Source organism: Octodon degus, unplaced genomic scaffold (assembly GCF_000260255.1).
Source record: "Octodon degus isolate 3935 unplaced genomic scaffold, OctDeg1.0 scaffold00213, whole genome shotgun sequence".
In the NCBI taxonomy this organism is placed as follows: domain Eukaryota; kingdom Metazoa; phylum Chordata; class Mammalia; order Rodentia; family Octodontidae; genus Octodon; species Octodon degus.
Window position 1 is genome coordinate 3,285,015 of NW_004524789.1, and position 25,945 is coordinate 3,310,959.

At 42.7% G+C, this 25,945-nt stretch overlaps 1 protein-coding gene across 1 annotated transcript in view; it reads right to left on the reverse strand.

The window, feature by feature from the left end:
* Mdfic (MyoD family inhibitor domain containing) overlaps nt 1–25,658 on the reverse strand; it is a 68,902-nt gene extending 43,244 nt beyond the window's left edge. Inside the window, exon 1 of the mRNA XM_023705063.1 lies at nt 25,541–25,658. Within this exon, the coding sequence (XP_023560831.1) occupies nt 25,541–25,631 (91 nt within the window). The 5' untranslated portion in view covers nt 25,632–25,658. The remainder of the gene's footprint in view (nt 1–25,540) is intronic.
* Between the last annotated feature and the right edge of the window lie 287 nt (nt 25,659–25,945).

A 25,945-nucleotide genomic window follows, 5' to 3' on the forward strand; every position in this document is an offset into this window, starting at 1 on the left:
GACAAAGACAACAAGCAAAAGAAGAAATAATATTTGGTGAATACAAGTGTCATCAGCTTAAGGGATAAAGACTGTGCACATATTACCGATGTATCATTGTAGTCTTCAGCATCGCTCTCCAAGATACACTGAATTTATGGTCTTTGCTAGTCACAATAGCAAAACAATATTTTTTTTCCTGAGGTGAAAGAAAACTAGCTAAAGCAGATAGCTTTATTAAAATTAACACATCCATTACTAGCAAGCAATATGCAACAAACATTCTCTTATTTAAAGAAAAAAACTGGAACTCTCTGTATGGACAAAAAAAAGCCACTCTGAGTAGAGTACAAGCCTAAGTGAAGACAGGACAACCCCAGTCCCCACGGGCACTTGTGCAGTTCACACCTACACAACCACGCAGGACAGCCTTCGTGAACAGTGATGGGGACCGCTCAAGCTCAGGTCATTACTGATGTTAGCTGAATGGCAATCGAACAATTGTGTGTTACACTCTCCATGCAGTGGGCTGACTACAATGCTGAACAGTGCAACAGGAAATACTAGAGAGGAGCAGAAGTGGGGAAGCCCAAAGCCGCGGGCTCTCAAGCGCCTCGCCACTTCCTGCTCATGAGCAGCTCAGAGAAGTCATTCACAAGGATGGCATGTGGGGAGGAGGGTCAACCTAGCTCACCTATCACCACCACCAGTGGAGCTAGTGACAGGAAGCCAGACTACAGGAGACAGGGACAGCCTTGAACTCTGCTAAAGTGACAAAGCAAACAACCCCAGGCAAATATCAGCTGAGACAAGCTTTGGTGCCAGTTACCAGAAAATGAAATCTTCTGTAACTACTTCCAAAAAAGACAGTGATAGGCAACCAATAGAAACATTAAAGAAATCGTACCACCACAAAAGTTCTTAGCTGAGAAAGTCAAGGCTTGTGACTGTTCTACACTCAATCAATTCTTACCTCTAAGCCCTATTATCAACTAAAGCAAAACTGCTTGTGCTCCTTCAAGGCAATTGTCCCTGAGGCCCTTCGGTTGAAGAGGGCCATAAAGCACACCAAAAAAGGGAAACCTGAGTGGAGCATGTAGCAGTACAAAACATACACTCAGATCGAGCGGGGAAGAAGGTCCACAAGATGCTGATGAGTGGTCCCTTATCTTCTACACCATCCCTAACAATAGTGGTACTGTGTATTCTATAGTCTAGTACTGTACCTTAGGTTTATAATAAGGTCATGCTGTACCCCCTATATCATTGTATAAATATATTTTGGGCCACCAGTTACAGAATTATGAGGTGCTACATGCTAATTTGCTCTAGGGTAGATTTTCAACTATTTCATGGGACAAATAAGCACCACCTTGAGGGCTACGGAGCACCATGTCACCAGCTCTACATACCTGATGTGGCTGTGACTTGTCTCTTATAGGGACACGTGAAGAACAGATCTGTTTTTGAGAGAAGTAACAGAATCTCATTAAGAGAAAACAAACCAATGTAAAATTATACATAACAAACAAATAGTATTAAGGACCAACGGGATAGGTCAGTGGACGAAATGCATGCTTAGACGAACGCCAGGCCCGGGGTTTGATCCCTGGAACCACAGGTCTTGCTGGCCCAACCCCCGGGCACACTGAGCTGGCCACGGAGAGCCGCCATTGTGATACAAGCCTGTAATCCCAGTGCTGGAGAGGCTGAAAACAGGAGAATCACTACGGAGTCTGGGCTGCATAGTGAGACCCTGTACCAAATGCATAAAAAAAGAAAATGGAGGAGGAGGAGGAGGAAAAGGAGGAGGAGGAGGAGGAGGAGGAGGAAGAGGAGGAAAAGGAGGAGGAGGAAAAGGAGGAGGAGGAGGAGGAGGAAGAGGAGGAAAAGGAGGAGGAGGAAAAGGAGGAGGAGGAGGAGGAAGAAGAGGAAACTATTGGATTGTACAGGGCCAGAGCAGACTCCTAGACTTGGCATATCTAACTTCTCTTCTTTCTATATTAATAAAAACAGGACCCCAATCTATTTACATGACCCTTTGGTAAGAAGTGTTTGTGGTTGTATGCAAATTGACAATGCCAGGCATTGGGTGGCTTGTCTTGACATCATGGAGTTCCTTAAAGACAGGATCCCAAATTAGTAGAACTCTACCAGACTTCTCCGGCCTATCCCTGCTGCCAGAGAGACCTGTACCATGTTCGGCACCCAGTGGATACCCACTGAAACTCAGCGGCTGCTGCTGAATTACACGAGCTTTAAGCTGTCACCAGATCCCAGCACAGAACAACCTTCCTGAATAAATCAAGCCACAGTTTGGAATTCAGAACCATTATAAACAGCATCCTTCACCTTCGCACGTCTAGGGAACTGCTGTAAAAGCATAATATGAGACCGCTGGAAGTGTATCAAGGATTCAAGAAATTTTCTCTGATATAACAAGGGAATTAGAGATCCAGTTACAGATACAGGATGTGCAGAGCAATGGGTGAAAAATACTAGTCAAGTAGCTACGTAACCTTTTGAAAAACAGCATGAGAAAAGTCAGGACCAAATTATACATCCAAAAGTTTTTTCTCCCTTTTGATAACAAAAGAAAACTGAGCTTAATGTACAAGTGAAACCGCTGCTTTGAGATTGGGGTAGTAGGTATGCAAATTACCTCCCAGAAGGAGACAAAAACCTACACTGAGGAACCTACAGGTTGCTACTGGAAACTTTAAAAAATTTATTTTTTATTTTAGGGAAGGGTCTACAGGGTGTTCAGGGCCTCTCTACTAGATCGGACTCATAGGGATCCACCTGTTTACAGCCTCCCAAGAGCTGGGATTGCAGGGGTGTGCCACCACGCCCAGTCTCCATCGCCATCTCAGCATGGCCCAGAAGCGGAGCCAGCACGGCAGGCCTGGGGATTGAACCCCTGACCCCTGCACCTGCTTTCAGGCACTTTAATCCACTGAGCTATTTGGCCAGGCATGCTAATGGAACTTTTAAGAAATAAATTATTTCTGGTAGTGAATAAAAGAGCTCGTAACCCTCAAGGTCCATTGGTGAGCTGGTGCTACTGGCAGGAGTTCAATAAATTCCTTAAAAATGTGGTCCAAGACACAGAAACTTTTCTGCTTTATTTTTACCAACATTAGAGATGATATACTATGTGACATAATCTGAAAATTTGGGATTTAGGTAAAATTCTAAGGCTCAACTACTAGCAAAGTCCTAAGAATCATGACCAACCCCCTGTACAGAACCCTGACAAGTTTCTTCCATCAGGAATTCAAGATCAAGTTGCTTATTCAACAATATAACCTAACAACAATATTCAGGAAAATGGTGCAATAAGATTTTGTTCAAATCATCAGAAATACACGAACTTTAAATTCTATTTTATGAGAACAATGAATTCAAACTGTAACATAATGTGAAGATTTCACTATCTTTGCGAATATGTAAACTACTAACACTGTTTTCTCATTATTTTCATCTCATCTAGAACTGAGATTAAAATCCTGGCTTCCTTATAGGGCTATTAAAATTTAGGAGGCTGAGGTTTAGGATATAAGTTTTAGATTCTTGTTTTCACCAAAGTACCGTGACTCTGAGTCTTGTGAGAAAAAAAAAATGCTGCCAAAACATTGGCATTAGCAAATGACTACACAGAGAGGAACAAATTCATTCACCACGTTTGAAGATTCACATGTTTGAGATCTTTTACAATTTTTTTCCTGTCCTGATTTTCCATTTAAATTCAACAAATCTACCAAGGCCTCTCAGGCTACAAAGTGACTGTGATAGCTCGTTATTTGTATTTCTTGCTATATACTACATTGCCAAGCAATATTCTAGGAATAAGGTATATTGCAGGGAACAAATTTTCAAAGACTTGACTGTAAGAGCTTAAGAGTAGTTATCCTGTCACATAACAAGAAATCCCAAAGTAGATCAGCTTTAAAATATTAATTGCAGCTTAAAATGATTAAAGACCAGGCCTGGAAGATGGGGGTAAATAACTTGTCTTCTTTTATTTTGTTCTGTTTGTTTTGATTTTTGAGAAAAGGTCTCTATGTAGCCCAGGCTGGCCTCAACCCCAGAACGATCCTCCTGGCCTCATCTTCTGAATGCTGGGATAACAGGTTTGCGCTTCCTCACCCAGCCTGGAAAATAACTATTCAATGATAATTACTGAGTCAGCTGGTTTTTCCCTACTCAGACGTCAATGTGAGAACACCACCAGCTGACCCTCCCAATTAGAAACAAACCAAAGGTAATGACACACTCAGAATTTCATCACACCAACGCTAGTGACAATCACAAGGCATTCCTTTCCTTGAGAAACTTAACTTAAAAATGTAGATCACTGGGTCTGCCAAATAGCTCAGCGGATTAAAGCACCTGTAAGCAGGCTCAGTGGATGGGGTTCAATCCCTGGGCCTGCAGTGCCAGCCCCACTCCTGGGGTACACTGAGACAGTATTTGACACCAGGGTGTAGTGGCATGTGCCTGTAATCCCAGCTCTCAGGAGGCTGTAAATAGGCAGATCACTACAAGTCTGATCTGGTATTGAGATGCTAAACACCCTGTAGACCCTTCCCTAAAATACAAAAAAAAAAAAAATAGATCACTAAGCTTCACCTTTGACATGTTGAAGAACAGATTTTGTGCAACCAACAAATAACATATCCTAGTACAACTGAACTCATTTTTTTAACATTGTTCAAAAAATTACTTTCACTGATAAAATTTTGGAATATTTAATTCAACCCTCTCTCCCTCCCTAACTCCCTCCCTCCCTCCCTTCCTTCCTTCCTTCGTTCTTTTCTTCCTGCCTTCCTGCCTTCTTTCCACGTATTTGGTACAGGCTCTCACTACACAGCTCGGATTCACAGTGATTCTCCTGTTTTCAGCCTCCCTAGGTGGGATTACAGGCGTGCGCCACCACACCAGGTCTCGGTGGCCAGCTCAGGGTGCCCGGGTTCGGGGCTGATGCAGCATTCTACCTTTATTTTCAAAGAATTAGTAACATCTGGTGAATCGTAAAACTATTAAAGAAACTAAATCTATAACCTGTTTTAAGCATTCTCTTTTGGTATAGCATCTAAATGTACACACACAGATTGTATTATCGGAAGGAGCACTATGCAGAGATGTTGCTTGGGGCAGCTGTCCTATCCTGGGACAAAACACTTGACATTTGCAATTTAAAAGAGGAAGGATTAGCTGGGGATACAGCTCAGTGGCAAGCACAAGGTCCTGTGTTTGATCCCCTTTACCGCAAAAAAGGGGGATTTACTTCAACTTACAGTTTCAGAGGTCTCAGCTGTGCTCTGCTGGCTTCAGGGCACACCCATGATGGGGCGGCAGGGCTGGGGGAGCAGTGGGAAGCAGCACAGGGTGAGCCAGGAGCCAGAGGGAGAGCGAGACTGCAAGGACGGCCCTCAGCACCCTCCCTCCTCCGACCAAATCCCACCTCCTAACAGCACATTCAGCTGTGAACTCAGAGACTGCTCAGCCCCCTCATTAGGTTGGGGTCCCCAGTACCCTAAGTGCCTTTATCTACCTTAGCACAGAACCCCAGCTCTGAGCACAGGCATCTTGGGGAGGGGTAGGTATTTTGTCCAAATGATGACAGGTGTGTGTGTGTGTGTGTGTGTGTGTGTGTGAGAGAGAGAGAGAGAGAGAGAGAGAGAGAGAGAGAGAGAGAAAGAGACATTTTAATGAAAATTCTCTTCTAAAGGAAAATGAAACAAACACAACTAAGAAATAATGTAAGCAAACAAGGGCAAATGGGATGAGAGAGTGGAGTAATAAAATAGGGAAGGAAACAGCAGGAGAGGGAGGAGGAGGAGGGAGAGAGCAAGGGGGAGGGGCGCGGCAGGAGAGCACACACCTGCAAGATAATCTCGAGTTACAGAACTGGTCCTTCTCTGCTCATCCAAAGCTCCTGTCCCTTCTGACTCAGCGAGCCCTGCACACGCCCGGGACACACTGTCCCTTCCAGGCCTCTATGCTATGCGGCCTCCCGCCCCTCCATCCTCCTGCTAACCTCAGTAAGGGCCCAGCATCCTCTCCGCTTCAGCACAAACCCTGCTCCAGAGCGCAATGCCTCCAGACTTCCTGTTCCAGCCTATCTTCTACACCACTACCAAATATTTTTTCTGAAAACTAAAACAAACTCAAACGCATCACTCATTCATGTCTCAGTGATGACAGCCCTGCTAGTCACTAAATTTTGAGGGTAAAATCATGACACTACCACAGTGGAACCTCTCACAACATTGCCTTGGTCTTGCTTCCCATCATTTCCTCTTATTTTTCCTTTTTGTTTGAAGAACTGGGGATTGAACCCAGGCCTCTGCGCTTGCCACGCAAGCGCTTATTCTACTGAGCCATCTCCCCAGCCCCGTTTTCCATGTTTTAATGCTACTAAATTTCTTGAGCTCTTAAAGACCTCACCATTGTCCTGTGCCTCGCAGTGCTGTCCATCTCCTCGGAAAGCCCTCCACGGCCTTATCTGACCTCAGAACCTACATCAGATTTCACCAGCTCTCCTCCTTTGCTGAATGGTTCCCCTGGAAGCTCAAGGCCCCCTCCTGTCATCTCAAGGCCAACATGGAGTCCGACTTCTCCCCCCAGCTGTATGCATCCCTTGACGTAGTCCCACAGCAAGCATCCATGGATGCGGAGGAGCAGGGGCCTCATGGCACAAGGTTGCTCTCAACATCTGCTCTCACAGCTGGGACAGCGGCCACTGTGACAAAAAACTGGAAAATGACACAAATGGAAGTACTGAAGGACACAGTAGCGCTGTGCGGCCACTCCCAACTTCAGTTCTGGTTTCTCCTGCTCTCCCTTAGTGATCTTCCAAATCTAGAGTAATTATCTGTATGCTCAGAACCCCACAACCATCGCATACATATTCATAACAGTTACTGTTATTTTTAATTCAAATGAATTGGAAAAATGAAAATGTCAAATTTACTCATCATTGTGAACTTCACTTTGAGCGCATCAATAGTAGAAGTGTATTACACTATTTCAATAGTAGACAAAAATACCATTAATAACTTGAACTAAGAAAGTTTTTTAAAAATTAGCATTTAAAGGGCTAGCCTAAATAGCTCAGTAAATTAAAGCACCTGCTTAGGCAGACACAGGGGCAGGGAGTTGGAGTTCGATTCCTGTTCTGCTGTCCTGGCCCTGCCTCCGGGGCACACTGAGACTGCGATTGAGACTGGGCATGGGGTTGTGCACCTGTAATCCCAGCACTTGGGAGCCTGTAAGCAGGAGGACCACTACAAGTCCGATCGCTGCAGTAAGACCCTGTACACCCTGTCCTAAATACACAAAAAGAAAAAAGCACGTAAAGCTAAATAGTGGATGGAAGGAATCATGATAACAGAACAGTGGTTTCTTTATCTTACGCTTTTCTATCAAATATTTTGCTGTACATCTACTATATACAAGACACAAGGCTAAGACTAGCTAATAAAGAGAAGAAAGCATTCGACATGTAAATTAGTATACAAGTAAAATTATGACAACAACCACAAAGGAAAACTAGTAGATCGAACAATGAAGAAAAATATTTTAATTTGGATAGCATCAAGGGCATTCAACCAAGACCTGAAGAGGAGCGGGCCTCCTGAAGGGGAGTGGAAAGGTCTCAGGCCCGACTAACAACACAGGCAGAGACAGGCCCCGGCACAGCCGGCAGCCCGCGGGGAGTCAGGGCGCTGAAGCAAACCCACTGTCCAGCAGACTGAGTATTTCCTACCTAATTCCCCCAATTATGAACATTAACAAATATACAAGAACAAACATACAACGTGCTTCCATAACCCTTCCTGGCAATGCTCCTCCAGATCTCGTGCTGCTTCTTCCCGTAAGCCATTGCTATAATAACTCATTAGCTTATAAGCCCACTCTCAGTATAGCTGACCGGAAGCTGGCTGAAATTCTTCGAAGCACTCCAATGAAAGGGTCCCAAAGAAGCTACATCAGGCAGTGATCAGCCACAGCAGAACTGTAAACTATGGCTACAATTTGGAATATTAGGAAACATTTATAGGAATCCTATACTTTAAGTACTTTCTGAGCAAGGATGACATACATCCTTTTCTCTGAAAAAGAACAAATCTATCTAAACTGAAAGTCAGTGAAAATTTGGCTTAGGCTGGAGAGGACAGTGTGAGTGATTTGACGCTCTTTAATAATGAAATGAAAGGTTGTAGGTGAATCACGCTGCTGCTCCTAGGAATACTCTCTGACTTTAGAGACAGACTATTATTCTGATTTACATTTATCTTCATATCATATTCTATTTTTCTAAATCCATTTCCTTTACTCAGTTAAAACATAATTCTGTGGCAGTAGTCTTCAGCTTCTTCCCAACTCGACAGCATTTATTTGAGCAACACATTTGGCAGTCCCTCATGTGGCACAGAACAACACTTGCTCACCAGGGACCTTCCTACCTCCTGCTTCGCACCGACCACTGGAAGATCACTAACTCTCAGAGCGGAACCACCGGTGACTAGCTGGCTGCACAACGGTGGTTTCTGTCATAAAGTCAAACTCTGAGGGGAGAACTGGCAATTTGACAGGAAAACGAAGTAAGTTTATCCACCTAGGACCTTAGAATGCCTATTAATTTAAGTAATTATTTTCTATTAAAATAGATGTTTAAATCCCATACTGTGGTTGACAAATTAAAAGCAGTTCCTATATATTCTCGCTGATAACCAAAGATTGTTTCCAAGATTTGCAGCGTGGCTCTGTCTAAACCCCTGAGCACCGTCCTCGCCTCTTTCAGTCCCAATCTGCTCCTTGAGAAGCGCAGAGCTTGAGCACGGAGAGAGCTCAGGTATCTGCCATGCCTTTACCATTCCAAAATTACAGGTGGATGGCTCAGGGTCAACATGCATATAAATCACATATGCAAACACAAGGTATAATATCCAGAAAATGATCTGAAAAGAATATAAGGACTTATTTCACTAAGGCCTTATTTATTTTAAAAGCCATCTCAATAAAATATATTAACATAACTTTTTCTAAATGTATTTGGTACCAGGTCTCACTACACAGCTCGGACTCATAGTGCTCCTCCTAGTTTCAGCCTCCCCGGCACTAGGATTAGGCGCACACCACCATGCCCAGGCTTGGTGGCCAGCTCAGCATGGTCAAGGGCAGGGCCGGTGCGGCATGTGGCACCAGCAGCCAAACCCTGGTTCCTGCACTTGCCTAGGCAGGGAAACGTAGCTTAGTAGGCTGAGCTATCTCATCGGCCCTTAAACACAGTTATTAAAACCTTCCTGTCACACAGCTGAAAGTGACCCTACGTATACTGCTTAATCCTGCAACTGGTTATTCTCAGCCCTGTGTATACCTGACATCCACCTACACACTCAGACACTTAACGAAATATTTTATGTAGATTTTCATGGAAATCTAGCCTTCACCAACTATAAGTGAAACATATTTCCATGTATATTTCAAAGATGCAGAAGTTGAAGCTGAATGATAATGTCCTGTAACAAATGTCCCCCCATAAATGAGTATTCGGGACTAGAATACACACCAATGAACTCCAGACCTCACCTTTTCCAAGTATGCATGGTCTTCTGCTAAGTATTAGTATTGTGTATTGGGTCCCTTATGACATCTCACTTTTATAAAAGAAGAGAGACAAGTCAAATTTATTTCATTTTGCCTTTCCTCCAGATGCTTGGTAATTGTATTTATTTTCGACACAGAAGTCAACCTGACTTACTTACAACACACGTGCCTCTACTGCTGAAGGAGTAGCACCATGCGGTGTGAAGGTGGCCTCGGTGACACGGGCCGTATCCCGTAGTCCTCCCACGCAGGATGGGAGATTTCAGCAGGTGGCCTGGACGCACCAAAGGCAGGTGCAGCAGGCCTGGACAGCTGGAAATTCTTTTAGCTGAAGTAGTTCTTCAGAGAGATTTGTAGACTCAAATCTTCTCAACAAAGAAGCTTCTTTGTGAAATATTACGAAGAACTGAATTTTATTTCATTTCATTTCATTTTTCATGTATTTGGTACGGGGTCTCACTACAAAGCTTGGACTTGCAGTGACTGCCCTGTGTTCAGCCTCCCCAGTGCTGGGATCACAGGCGTGCATCACCGTGCTCAGTCTCAGTGGCTGGCTCAGGGTGCCAGGGGACGGGGCCGGTACAGCATGTGGTGCCAGGGACTGAACCCCAGTTCCTATACTAACCTAGGCAGGCACTTAGGCCACTGAGCTAGCTCTCCAGCTCAAAAGACTAAATTTTAAAGTTATGTGCCAAAAGCATACCACAGGAAGATGTTTAGGCTGCTTGTGTCTGTCTTCCCAAGGAGACCGTCCACAAATATTTTCACATTTATATTAATATGCAAAGAAATGAAAATAATATATCACCTTCAATCAAGAGGGAAAAGAATGAAAGTATGCCCAAATGATTTGAAATTGTCTTTGCCTTCTTCTTGTCCTTCTCCTTCTCCTTTTTTCAATTTTTAGGGAAGGGTCTACAGGGTGTTCAGGGTCTCACTACTAGATTGGATCCATAGGGATCCACCTGTTTACAGCCTCCCAAGAGCTGGGATTACAGGTGCGTGCCACCATGCCCAGTCTCAATCTCTGTCTCAGCGTACCCTGAAGGCAGGGCCATCAAGGCAGGGCCGGGGATTGAACCCCTGGCCCCTGTGCCTGCTTGCAGGTGCTTTAATCTGCTGAGCTATTTGGCCAACCCTAAAATTGTCTTTGCCTTCTGAGAAATGATATTCCAGGAAAATAAACTACCCATTTTTTCAATTCACTGTAATTTAGTGCTTCACACTCTAAAACAGACACTAAAATCTGTAATTATTACTGACCAGGCTGTAATCACACGTACTCCATTATACCAACACTGCAGACTCGGACTCTGGCAAAGCAGTTAGCCAGTTTTGTTTTTCAGCCCCACAGACTAGTGGTCGGACTTTTGTTTGTTTTTCATTTAAAAAATTAATGGCAGAAAATGAACACTCCCACAGCTCTTTTCCTTTGGCACATTACACGCGGGCTCTGTGAACTGTATCTTCAATATTTTTACTTGACTGGTCTGGATGTCATAAGAAAAACAAACTAAATTGCAGCCTTCACCCGCGGAAGTAATGGGCACGAGGAGCAGGTCATGAACGCAAAGCACAGCAAAGTAACCTGGGCGAGAGGATGACGGAGCCTCAGTCGGGCCATGGGCACCTCTCTCAGGAAAGAGACTGTGAACTCACTTCAGCTAACAGTGAGTCTACACTGCTGTCAGACTAAAGACTTCCAAGAGTTGTGTAATGTTTTGTCAATTTGTGTCTCAAGAAAAAGTCAGAAGTAGACAGCTGAGTCCTGTGCGTGCCTTATACTCCTGGTGTGTGCTGTCGCCTAATTCATATCCACAGTAAGGCCGAAGCCTTCGCAGGAACAGCATTCTAGTGTGAGTGAGTCACGATTTACTACGCAAGAATAATTTAGTTTAGAATATTTATTCCAGGTAACAAAACAGTGCCTTCCACAAATGCCGTGTCTTCGCTTTCACTTAATAAAATCTACTTTGTACAAGTTCTACTCCTCCCCTTCTTCTCAATGTGTTTATTTCACTATTCTAAATTTTCCTATTCTGTGAGTACTGGTTTATCTGTTGGACGATGCCCATTGCTCAGCACTGTCCAAAAGACTAACTCATGTTAACTAAATGACCAAGTTCAGTTTCATGCTTAAGTCGTGTAGTACAGATTATTCACATGCAACGAAATGATGATTACTGGTTTATTAGCTGTGAACAATAGCACCAGAAGCTGTGCTACAATAATGTCTTTCCAGCAGTCCCATTTGTATTTGCGATAATCCTTGTTTTAGCAACTATCCTAAATGAGAAAACTATGAACTTTCATCCAGTAGGACTGCTTTAAAGCTGCCCACAATAAATCTTCTCGGCCTGAACTTCTATCTCCATAGCGCCGGGAGAAACAGCTGATATTGCAGATGGTTTTGAAGCATACTGTGCTCCAAAGCTTTGCTTCATCAGCAATTTAGTTTAGCGCCTACATTTCCCTTTCAAAGGGAATAAAAACTAATTATGTACTGTCCCATGTGCCCGATACGACTGATACCGTGTGAATTCATATATTATTCAAAACGCTGATTTTTTAACTTATTAATATGACTCTTAGGTAAATTGTATCTCTATTATAAGAGACTTTGCTTTACTCCAAGAACAAACTCTAGCTAAAACAGTTATGGAGATATTCTTTCCAACATTTCTACAAACACTTGATTAAGAGGCTGCTCACTCAAGAAATTTTTAAATAAAAGAGAGAGCTAACTCCAGTTCAAGACAAAATATCAAAGGAGGATGAAAGAAGCAGGTATATATAACTCTTCAGGAAAAAAAAAATCCAGATAAAATAGATTTCACCCTTAAAATTTTTACAGATATATTATATAAACTATGACTTTGATTGGCTCCATCAAGACTGAGAAAGTAATCAAATAATTCTTTATAGCTACATCTAAAAGATGTAGTCACTCCACTGTGCCATTTAACCAAGCTGCATGAGCCAATCAAACAGTTCTTTTCTGATGTGAAATTTACAAAGTTAAAAGAAACAGACTTATAAAAATGATAACATCTCCAGAGAAAACAAGTTGCCAAAAGAGATAAGGGCTGCAACCATCCGCGGCCCGGGGGCTGTCTGAAGCAGGCAAGGACCTTACCAGTTCCTTTGGGTCATTCATTTTATCCCTAAGAAGAAACCTCCCCCAAGAAAGGAATAACAGAGCATGTCCATGTAACTGCAAGCTTTTCTGTGCAAAAGTAGTATATTCAATTAAAAACCTTACGAGCCTCTGCTATGTACACTGGAATTTCTTGGGGCTCTTGTGGATACCTACGTCCTTTTCCCAGAAGAGTCCACATTAACTGGTTTGGGATTGGGCCCTGCATACCAGGATGCACTTCAAGCTAACATAGGAAGCCAAGAACCACAGCTTGTCACAAAGGGTCATGATATGGTCCCTCCCTGTGTGATCACCTCAGGTTATTACAATTCCTTCTTGCTACAATTAGAAAACTCCTACAGCTCACCAAAAGAATGGTGTAGGCTTAACTTCTCCACCTACCCTTGGAGTGAGACCAAATTAGAGTCAATGAGTAAACAGTCCTCAAAACGACAGACAGGAGTCTTTTTTCTAAAGCATCAAGTTCACAATAAACCCAGCAATTGTCTTGAACTTAGCGTAACAGAGATGAAATTCAGAGGAAGTATAGCATATTGCATTATTTTCAGCCTTTTTCTGGCACAGTTCAGAGGCAGAATATAGACCCACAAGTAAGCGTAGTAGGTAAAACATAGTACTAGTTTTCATTTAGGGAAGTAAAATGGAATGTCATATGTGCAGGACCTTAAATGTCCCAAAGTACCTAGCTCTTCCTCTGACACCCCACTCCCACTTACAAATAACTTGGAAGAACCAAGAGCCACATGCAGAAAATCAAGATATCAGCTGTTTAGATACAGCTCTAGAAGAGCTGCTCGGCTTTTCCGAGCTCAGCCTTCTTGATAGATGATAACATTGACTCTGCTTCATAAAACTGTTGATAGGCCACATTAAATCTTCAGTATGAAAAACCAAGCTATTAACCACAAAAAGCTGAAACAGTAACATCTTTAATACTAAAAGTAAAAACATTCCTTAACATGCAGGGACTGAAGATGGAGAAAATTTGCTTTTAAAGAGAAATAAAGTCAATTCATATTTTAGGAGAAATCACTGCAGCTTAGCTCATCCAAAGCTCTTAGTTTTCTACAGAGAAGCTAAATGACCTGAAAAGGTAAGGACTGTCACTTATTTAGAAGGTGAGGTAGAAGAAGTGCTGGGCACAGAGGCTGGCCCTGGCCCTGGCCCTGGACTGAGCAGTGTGAGGCCTCCGAGTGGGATGAGAATCGACCCTGCCCCGGAGGTGCCCTCAGTCTAGGAATGCAAAAGAGGGGCTGCAATTGCGTAGGTAAACTGTATCCTGTGTGACGCTGCTTTCTAACTGAAGGGAAGGGGACGCAACAGAAGTGAAGCTGGGAGAAGGAAAATACTAGACATGCAGAGCGAAGAGCTGGGAGCATATTTTAGCTATAAAAGAAAAAGGTTTGCAAAAAGCAAAATGCAACTTATTTTTTATTCCTACACTTCATCACCCAAAAGCCCTGCCTGAACGTTCATTATGGTCCTGGAAAGACTAATTGCTGAGAATGCAGCTGAGAGCCAGTGGAGATGAGACACACGGTCGCACAAACGACTACAGGCTGTGGCAAGGTTAAGCAGGAAAAGGGCCATGTGAGATAGGAAAGCTCATTTTAGGGGGGCTAGCCTTGGGGGGGGGAAACTTATGTGCCAAAAGGAAGACCTGAGATGAGAAGGCCTGAGGCAGAGAGAAAGGCAAAGTGTCTGAGAGGAGAAGGGGAGGCCAGGGAACCTAGCGAGGCTCTCCCCGGGTCTGGGAGAGCAGGGAGGGAGGGAATCACACGCAGCGGACGAGTCCCACCAGATTACAGAAAGTCAAAGGACTCAGGAGCACTGAAGTGGTTGAGAAGTGTGACCCACCCATAAGAGAAGACTGTTTTAGCGGCAACTGTTTACGCCTTCCACAAAGGGCTCAGGCAACGGCCAGCCACCCAGAGCAAAAACTGCTCTGAACTCCAGGAAATGGTGCCCACCTGAAGACTCAACTGTCTCCGTGAAAAACACTAGAACGCAGGCCTCGCCCTTACAGAGCAGCAGAACGCAGGCCTCGCCCTTACAGAACAGCACGCATCACAAAATGAAAAGTAAAGCAGGGAACCAAAATGAAAATCAACTAAAACTCCAGACACAGAGGCTTATGAATTGAAATTAGAGAGCAGAAATTTTTAGCAGCGCTACACCTTGCACGATACAACATCTTCCTGTGTGGCTCACCCCCACGCCGATGTGGAAAGACCATCAGCTGATCTGTTGCTGTGGTGACCCCTTAAGCCTGGCAAGTATGGCAGAAGGCCACAGAGTTCGGCAGGACAAGGGAGAGCTTCCGAAAGTTCCAGCCGGCCAATAAAAAGGTCAGGTAAAGTTAAAAAGGAGATGAGAGGCTATGGAGGAAAAGAACACAGCAGACATGGAATAATTATTTCTAAGGTAAGTCACAGGGAGAAAAGCGAAAGTACATTTGTGATTTCAAAAATCTTAGATGGAAAAGATTTTGGGTGCTAAAAAGTCCCAACTGTCTCCATGTTCATAAGGCAGCTAGGGTGAAACAGGCAAGTTCTTTAGAGTAAGTCGATGACTGATGATGTTTCAAATTTTAAGAGGCTTGTATCAGTCAAACATGGGCAAGTCGAGTCCTAGAAGGTTAAATAAGATACTACTTAGGGCCTGACCAGATTGAACCAGAAGGAGACCAGCAGGCTTGGCCAATAGCCATAACGGTCACACTCTCCGGCTAAGCATCTGCCGCCTGATTTTCACTGTGATTTGGGAAGTGCTCACATCAAGAGTCCAGGGAGCAGATGGTTAACACAGCCCAAGTTTAAACACATTGAAATCATAAAATTTTGTGCTCTGAACTTCTTCAAACTACACTGTCTGAACAAAATTTGCCCAAAGTCAGTATGATTGAAACCCTCTTTACAGAGCAAGTTTTTGTGATTACACATTTTTTTTATTTCCCTGGAGCCTAATCTTTGAAATTAAGTGAATATACAATGGGTATTATTTTTTAAAAAAACTAAAAAGCTAAGATTTGTAAATTTAAGACACTAAATGTTTTATTCTATTTTTTTTTTGAAATGTAGATTCAGAACAAATAATGAATCACCTAATTTGGTTGAGATACTAAGCACCTTAATCTATAAGAATATAAATTTAATTTGGCATTTCTCATGTTGAGTATCTGTATACAGAATTACGTGCTTTGACAAGGCTTTTCAAACTCTCTTGCACGTGAGAATTCCACGGGTGCCCCACTCCCAGGAATCACAGGCTAGAGACGATTGCTCACAGTCATGCCAGGGCTTGGGCGTGGCCCGGCTGCCCTTCACCTCTGCCATGACAGCACCTTGGTAATGCGGGAGGAATGCTGGACAACGCCCTGCAAGGGCGGGCCTCTCTGCGAATGGCCTGTCCATGTCCCTTTTATAAAGGCAAAGCGTGATGGGGAGCGTCCAGCGATGAAATGCCTGGTCTTCCTATGGCCACACTGACATGAATCAATTATTCATGACCATTTGAGGTGGCGGGAAACTTTTCTTGCCCCTTAAAATCTTCCATCCAAGTTCTCACAAGTTCTCAAGAACCATGGAAAATGTATTTAATCAAATAATGTTCCACAGCAGAACAAATTTCTCCACCCACTCTCTCCCACGTTTCACTTAATGCAATTTTCGCCCTCTTAATGCTGCATGCTCATCGGAGGGCTACAAAGGAGATTTCCCTTGACTCTTGTGTCTCTTGCGCAGAACTCATGGAACCTGGGAAGCATTCAGCCAAGATGTACCAACAGTTCCTGACAGGATAGTTGGAAGGACCAAGGGGTAAGGTGCAATAAGGAGTCTTAGCCATGCTCAACGAAGAAGAAACAGAACTCCTCAAAACTTTGAAGAAGGACGATTTCCACCAATCTCTTTCACTGAGATGCCCCGGCCCTAGACACTGAGCTACACATAAAGCTGGAGGGAGGTTGTGTCTTTTCAGACCCTGGTGAAGGACAGCTGAGAACCTCTGCTTGGAGTGTCTGTCTACAGCAGTTACTTCTACACAAGTACCTCCTGCTTAGGACTAACAGATAAAGGATTTGCACAAGCCCAGCAAGTCTGTGAATTGCAAGATTTTACTGAAAAAAGGTAAAAAAACCAGTATTAGAAATCCAGTAAAACTGGATCCCTACCCCCTTCAAGCAGCCAGGCAGGCCTAGCTTCACTCACTGAAAGCCCCACACTTAGAATGGCCCTGCTGGAAGGGCTCAGGGCTAAGCTGCTGCGCTCATGGAACCCATGAGGACTTCGGCATAATAGTCTTTATGTTCTTAGAGTGCACTGTCGTCCACCTCTCAAATTATGGACTGCATTCTGATTTTTGCCGATCCTGAAGGGAGATGACTTTCCTGGCCTCTACCTGAAGCATGTGCTATAAGGTACCCAGGATCAAACACATCTCCAAGAAGCCGGACCCTCACCATGATGCTTTTTGCCATATTTAAGACTTTTCTTTTTAAAATACTATTGCTTTCAATGTAATGAAAAAATTTACCTCAGAGAAAATCCACAGTGTAGAAGAGAATACAGAGAACATTTTGTGCAAGTCATCTTCCCCCATTTTTCCTCATTTAATTTCATACATGTAAAGAGGTAGCTCTATATCTCGCAGCAAACAAAAATTAGAACAGGCATTTATAATTTTATCTGTACACACACGAAAGAAAGTTACACGAACATACTGACATTTTTTCAGTTGCAATTCTGTGTATCAACCGGATGAAATTTTAAAAAAGTCCACTTACAGTAATTAACAATCTACAGGATACTTCATTCATTTCGGCTACCTTAGCTGTGAGAACATCAAACAACTATTCCATTCCTCGCAGACTACAGGACAGCGAAGCAAAGAAGCAGAAATAACCGACCAGCTACTCCGCCCTGCCAGTAAGATTCAATGAGGAACTTAAGAAACGGATAAATATGTTGTTTTGTCTCACCGAGCATGCTGACTGGAAAAAGAAATCGGAATCTCTGCTTCCCTGCTATTTGATACAGCAACTTTTGTAGGCCTTGGAAGCATCTTCTAGACCTAGCAGGGGAGATTTGGGGAAAACAACCCTAGTCACACCTCAGAAATTGTCCCAGCTCAGAAATCTTAAGTCCATCAGTTTCATGATTATGCACAATTCCATCTTCTCCCTCCACATATTGTAGTCAGCCCCTATACCTACTTTTGCTTGTTTCTTAAACACAACAAAACCGTATGTTACAGGTAAAGGCCAGGTGGCTAATCTTTTAGGTTCCACAGAACCAGGTGGACTAGTAGTCCCTCTGTTCTCTTATTTGTAAAGCCTTCCTTGTTTTTGCTTCTTTTATATCCACTGCCCATCACTTCAAGCCTCCTTCAGACAGTGACCTCAAATCGTCCCCCACCGTCCTTTCGTGACAACTGCCAAGCTCAGAGCCATGCTGGCTCACTCCCACTACCGGTCGTTCTCCTGCCCTCTGCACACCCACTGATCGTGCCTCACTCGGAGATGGATCTCGCTCCTTCCTGCAATCCCTTCTGCCACTGGCACGGCCAGAAGACACCCTCCCTGATCAGCCAGAGCAACACAGTCTTCCGACTGGTCAGTCACTGCCCGCAGCCTTTCCCATTCTTACGTACTGTCCACACTGCGGCGAAAGCAGTCCTTCAAAAACACAGGCAAGCTACCCAAGCAATCTTGTGAGGTGCTTCTTCCCTTCAGTTTCCTCCACCTTACTTAGCTGTGGCCAAGGCTCTTGCTCCCACCTCCTTCTGCACCTCCACGGGCACTGGAGAGCCAGCTCTCCAACTTCTCCTGCTCTCCAACTTCTCCTGCTCTCCAACTTCTCCCGCTCTCACAACTTCTCTCGGCATCCTCAAGCCGGCTCCTTCTCGGCTGTCTTACCGCTAGCACTGCAGGTGTGCTGTGTTTCGGGCTTGAAGTGCCCTGACCTCATCTACTCCCGTCTCCCGCCTAGCAACTTAGCTCTTTAGGGTGGCATCAGAGACAGCTTGCTCGCTGAAAGCTGATCCCGTCTCCTGCGTGACTGATCCCCTCTCCTGCATGAGGATTTGCACCCCTCCTATGAATGTGTTGCAGGAGCTCCTTCCCCCTGAAGCGCTACTAACACACATCATCATTTTCAGATAAACTGCCCATTTCACTTCTAAGACTGCACATTTCACATACGGTTGTTTATCATCGTACCCCCAAAACAACACCGTGTCTGTATCATGAGTGCTCAAGGTCAACCTAACTGATTGCTCTTCAGTTTTCCAAGTTACATGATAACTCCTAATCCCCAAAATTCACTTTACAGAAAACAACTTGTGCGTCAGTTCACAGAATGTTCAAATCCCAGAAGTTTGAGGTTTGAGAACTAAAATTATCTAGACCACAGCATTTGTGGTCTTGATCATTAAATATTATTTATTTCTTCAGTGGTTGGCATGTTTGAGATGTTGTCTAAGCCAATTCCCAAGCCTAGCTCCTACATGGGTCTAAAAGAACTCCCAAACAGGAGAGAAGCGAACCCATTGCCTTTAATGAGATCTTATCCGCCATGTGCACCTCAGCACCAGTCCAGTTTCTTCTGCAAAGATCAAAGAGTACAGGACAATCAGAAAGAAATTGAAAACTCTGACCAAAACAACAACAAAAAAAAAAGAGTAGGATATAGATTTAAAATCTATTATCAAGGTACTTTATAAAAATGAAGGCTAATATAATAAATTAGAAAAATGTTAAGAGTAGTAAGAACAATAATAACTGCTTTACAGTATGCAAAACACTTTACGAGACTTTTATACGATGCTCACAAAATTTTATCTCTCACGCAGCCATTATGGAAATGATACAGAAAAAAAAGATAAGAAAAATAATGTTTGTCTCAGTGAAAGACAAAAAGGTACATACACGAACATCCACTTCCGTGAATGCTAAGAAGTAGTCTCGCCTTTTTACACTGCACAAATTATTTTGCTTATTCTTTAGCAACCATTTAAAATCTATAACCAACCGATGACAGTACATTGTGGAGCTAAATATCTGGTCTAGGTACCCCACTCCCTGTGGGTGTGTAACCTAATAGAACCATGATGAATAAGAAAAACAAAGTCTTAAAATTGATATAGCTGGGCATAAGGATAATGATAATGCAAAACATTTATGTCTGTGTATAATTGAGCATTTACTCATTGATGTCTGCGCTGATTAAGTATGAAATGTGCATTTTCTAATATAACCCCTTAAAGTAACACAATGAGGTTACCTAATGTTAGCGTCACCATATTAGAAATGAGAGAATGGAGCTCACTGACTTTAGATAAATTACCCAACATCAACAGGAATGATACACACAGGGTCTGAATGCAGGCGGTGCATTCTCATTGACCTCAGGACCCCTAACCTTAAGACGCACAAAACAAAAGACAATGGTTCTGTCTAGCTCCTTGACAAGAGCCTGGACGAGCTTGGCACACACAACAAGGAAGAAGAGGAAGAACTGTGTGAGGAAACGTTACTTCTATTTTAGAACACAGCTCGATGGCTGCCACTGGTCGATGGGATACACAGAGCAGTCCATCAAGAATGACCCAACTGTGAAACTCAGACACCAGTTTAATTTTCAAATATTTGGTGGGTAGATTTCTCTCCACAGCATTCATCAAAGCATCTAAACTCCAGCCACACAAACATGTGTTCAACATATTGAAAAACAGAAAACTTTGTCCAGAGCCAAACAGAAGAGGAAAAGACTAATCAAGGCGAATGTCAGAATGACATTCTGCTCCCTGACCAGGGCAGAGGGATTCCAAGCTCAAGGCCAGCTTGGAAAATTTAGACAGACCCTGTCTCATGATAAAAGGAAATAAAACATAAAGGGCCATGAAGACAGTACAGTCGTAGAGTACTTGCACAGCATGTGGGAGGCTCTTGGTTCATACTGAACAAGAAATGGAGTGAGAAAGAGGACTTGTTCCCAAGACTCCTCTAAAAGATCAAGTGATCATGCAGTAGAAGAAAAAAATAATCAACTAGCTTTCCTGAGAAACAACCCAAAAGCTTCAATATGAGTTTTCACTACATGGTACTTCCTTGGAGGCTTGTTTAGCGTCACCTTTATATACAGTGAATTCTAAGGAAAGCCAAATAATACTTGTTGAAATGTACATTCAAAAAAGAGCTGTGGAGAAACTGAAATCTATGCCTTTGGGTGCTCTCTCCTTACCATCAAGGGAAGAAATGCTTTAAGTATATAAATACTGTGCCTGAGTACTGCTTTCTTTCACTGTTTTCTATAAAGGCAGCATTGCCGGAAGTGATGCAACGGTGTTCACCAAAGAATGATCGATGGAAAGTTGACAAAGGCTAGGAAAACAATGCTGGAGCTCCTAAAAACAGCCTGCTGATGTTGGCAGAAATTCAGGCCCTGCCAAGAGGAGCATTTCACACAGCAGGATGAGTGAGCAGGCATGATACCATGCTCCACTGGCAGGGCAAGTGTGAATTAGAGAGCGCTGGCTTCCTCCTGCCAATTAAGTGCTCACTATTACGAGAGCTAAAGACTCCTCAAAATGAATAAATGGGTTACACAGAATGGGGATTACCATTTAAGTAGAGCATTCTAACTTTGCTTCAGATCATGGGAATTCTCTAAAATCACAAAGGAGGGAATGAGCCGCGCCAAATAGTTTAATTTAATGGGAAATTTATTTCAGAAGAGAAGTTAAGGAAAATTTCTGGAGTTAAGTAATGACATTTAGAATTAGGAGAAATTTATGTAAAGACAACGTCCAAGAATAAAGTTAAGTGATAAAAAATTTTCAGAAAGACCTAGAAAAATCTGAGATACAGTCCTGAGGCATTTTTTAAGAGGAACAAAGAAAACTGTAAGCTCTTTATAGGCAATAATTAGGATAGTGGAATTTGACCTAAATTAAAGCAAAATATTACATATGCTTTATCATAAGCACAAGAACACACAGTCTGCATACACACACATTCCTTTCTACCTTACACAATCATTAAAAGCCTGAGATCAAAACGTTATTTCTGTTTCTTTTCTAATCTAATTAAACCATGTAATGTTGTCTATTACCTGTTATTAGTTTATACACATTACGGGGTTAAACAGAAAAATTAATATTAATTAAGGGTTTCATTCCACTGCAGCATTTATGTTACCAAATCACAGGAAAAGCGATCACTAATATAAGTAAAAACGTCAAATTCCATACAGCATTGTATCTGATAATCTAAGGCCAAAAGTCATGGCCTTAAGTATTCTCTTAAAAACAAGTGCTATACACATGAAATTTTAAACTCCATACTAAACATTGAATTATATGCCAAAATAGTTTCTCACCATATAACAGTCTTGTAAACTTTAAAAGGATGAAAAAAACCATAAAATTAAAAAAAAACAAAACTTTACAAATGATAAAATTTCCTCATAAAACCTCTTTTGTGGTTCTAATACCTTATTAATCTTATTTAATTTTTGTTAACAAACTTAAGTGACCGATTTGTCTTTTTTAATTTAAAATCCATGAGAGAGTCACACTGCACATTCCTTGACCAGATTGTGTGTGGCCTATTTATTTGAAATGTTTGATTCCACATGGATTTCTTCTCTTTTATTTATTATTTCTAGAAAAAAAAATTTCTCTAATAAGTTAGCAACTCAGGGGCAACCAATTTGAAATCTCAGCCCCCAAAGACTGCAGTACCCCAGGTCTGCTGCCTGCAATATTTTCTGAAAGGAACAGGAAGACCGACAAAGCACACACTTCGGTGTGGCGCATCAATCCAGTACAAACCACAAGGGGGTGGTCCACGGAGGTCAGGGTCAAAGGTCACAGGATAATTTGGAAATTATTCTCAGCTTGGATCTCCTTTATGAAGCCTGAGAATACACCCTTTAATTAGAATGCAATTTCCAAAGCAGCCACTCCCTTGGTTTTCCAGAGCTCAGTTATTCTCAGCAACAAGAAGTAAAAACAGCCTCATCGCACTGACAGGCAGTGGTCCTCTGTAAATTACGCCTTCAGCGTCCAACAAAGAAGGCAGCAGGAATCCAGGACAACAGAGGCATGAGCTGCCAGCCCTCAGTAACCACTTTTAAGAATAAAGGAAAGCTCGTGTTCAGCAGAGTTCCTGTCCTTCACGGCCTGCTTATGCAGCTCAGCTGCCCCACGGAAGCCTGGAAAAGAGTGGGTTGTGTGTCTGAGTATGTTCCCACACCCCAGCCGCTCTCATTTTTCTGATGAGCCCTTATCCAGCCAACCATGCGCTACAGTGGGACACTGACATCAATTCCGTGACAGCCAGCTGTTCGCCTCTTCCCAGGGCGCAGGACTCCTGGAACAGGAGCTGGGCCAGGCCTGACTCACCACAGATGTTCTCGCCTCCCCCACGCAGCCCTGGGCCAAAGGCTGTCTCTCTTGCCAAGGTCTGAAAATTTACTGACCTTCAGATAAGAACTACAGTTTGAAGGTGCAAACACGTATCTCCCCTAAACTCAGGGTTAAGAGAGGCAGACATTAAATTAGAAGAGATGACCGGAGAGCCAGTGGGGATAGTCAAGAGGAAAAGTCCCTGCTACAAAGAGTCCAGTGTCCCAGAGCCAGAATAGCAGATGCTACTGTAATAACTGAAGTTTCAAATGCTATCCAGAATTGAGTTTGTTTAAAGATGATATAACATGTTCCACTTCTGCAAATCCAGAAAGCGGTTTTACCTCTGCAGATCCAAGAGACTGCCTATAGCTTTTACTAAAACATCAAATAAACATGATTTTAAGTACATCTTTATCTCCAAACATATATTGGTCACTTATAATCTATGTGTCAACTCACAGAGATATGTGTTTGCACCTTCAAAGTATGATATGGAAAATACCAGAAATTGTAATCTGAACTCAGAGTCAGACATCACTGAGAAAAATCTGGAAATGCTTGCCGTTGCCAGCTAGAGAGGCCCTACTGTCTCTGGCTATTTTCTGTGTACCGTTCGTCGGTCAGTGCTTCTCCCGGCCCTCGCTCGCAGAGGGAGCTATCATCTTCCTCCCTGTGCCCCGTCAGTGCTATTGGTAGGAAACTCAACATGCTTCTGAATGCTCCAGGGTCCCCTGCTACAGAGTACATCGTTTTCTTAATCAACAAACTATTTCCAGAAATATTTTTGATCATTGTCCACTTAACCGAGAGAGAGAGAGAGAGAGAGAGAGAGAGAGAGAGAGAGAGAGAGAAATTTCGCAAACAAACATAATTCTCCATCTCCTTATGCAACAAATGCTTACACTATGCTAGTATAGGCCTTGGTAAAGGAGATTAGCAAAATAAGTCAATCAAATAAAACACACGGCGTTATGTTAAGAGAGAGAAAATTTCTATTTCTCAACAGGTGGTGTTGAAATTGCCTCACAGACCTGTTCAGCACTCGCTACTTCTGGCTGCTGGACATCACCAATAACACATGCCGGAATCTAGCAAGACCTTGTTTCGCAATAGCAGAGCTGACCCATAGATTGTATGTGACCGATACATGTTTGGAGATAAAGATGTACTTAAAATCAGGCTTATTTGATGCTTTAGTAAAAGCTATAGAAATCTTGCTCCTCAATAATTTGAGTTTAATTTCCTTCCTTTCCACTCATTTTGCCAAGAAAAAAGTATGCCAAAATAAAAAACAATTCTAAAATTAAACTAAGACACACTCATTTTTAGAGCTTTTGTTTGAAAACTGGAAACTCCCTTCTTAGTGTTTTTACCATTCCTGTTTGTTTTCTGCTAGGTTGATTTCTCCACACCCCTCCCTTTTTCCTGCTTTATTTAGTTTGATTTTTAGTTTGGGCCAGGCACCTCGTATTCTAGAGAATCTGGGAATAATATAGCTTTGCAAACTCTGTAAACATAAAAAGTAACATAAAAATGGCCTAAATCAAGAAGTTGTCGAACTGATCAATTGAATTTAAATAAATAAAATTAACACTTGATTCTAAGAAATTGATTATTTACTTCCCACTTTGAAAAATGGACTTAGCGATAGTTATCTTGGATAGAAATTTCAAAAGAACTCTACAGTGTTGATCTGTGCTCGTATACATGGGTTACATAGAATAATTCAGTATGTGACAATCCATCTCAGATTCACCTGGGGGAACTTATCAACCAGAACATGGGCTCCAGAGAGTGGAAAGCCTAATCTTACACAGAATCACCATTCTGAGCAGAACCGAAAGCCACAGGTATTTCAAGGCACTCAGAATAGAGTAAAACACCAAAGCTTCTGCGCCATCCTACAGAGCAATTTTAGAAAGCAGGAGAGTATCAAAATGAAGACACAAACAGATGGTGACATGACAGTGACTGACAAATGAAACGATCGCAGACCCCTTGGATGCAAGACCAGCGATCACAACAGCACCACCGCACTCCAAGGTCATCTTCTTTAAAGTGGCATGCTCCACATTTTTTAGAGTTGTATGATTCCGCTGAGTAGCTGCTTAGGAACTAAGAAACCTGAACACATCTCTCTGAGAAGCGAATCTAGAACATGCAAGTCGATTCATCCCTTCTTAAAGAAATGATGGAAGCCGACAGACAGAATTATTTGTATGCCAGTTTGAGTTCTGTCATTTAAAATACTCATGAAAACACTCCCAAGTTAATTCTTCATTTATGGATGTGGAGTCATACGAGTACTGACCAAGAGCGTGGCGTCACTGTTTATCCCCGAGTCACCCACACTGTCTCTTTAAAAATACCTACTTCTGATGAGTTCGCCAGCTGACGGATTTTCCCACGAGGTCTGGTCCTGCATCTCTCCGGGGCTGAAGTGGCTATTGGTCGCTTGAGTCATATCTTTCGCAGCATGGTCTTTATCACATCTTTCTGAATAAAAAAGAATACACATTTATTATCATTGACTATTATGTGCTTTTCTCCAATTATGTGGGCTATCCATTTTTCTTCATGTATCTCCATATATCACAGCTTAAGGAAACACAAGTAGAAACACTGCCTCAGTAACACTAACTCAAGAAACACCTACCGTGTGCGCTGAAGAAACAGAAACATTCAGAGTGAACAACAAGTTAAGGTTATAGTAAACAAGCAATTGTAACGTAGCAAGTCATCTGCCTTGATAAAGCAACGTGGAGAGGTTACACAAGG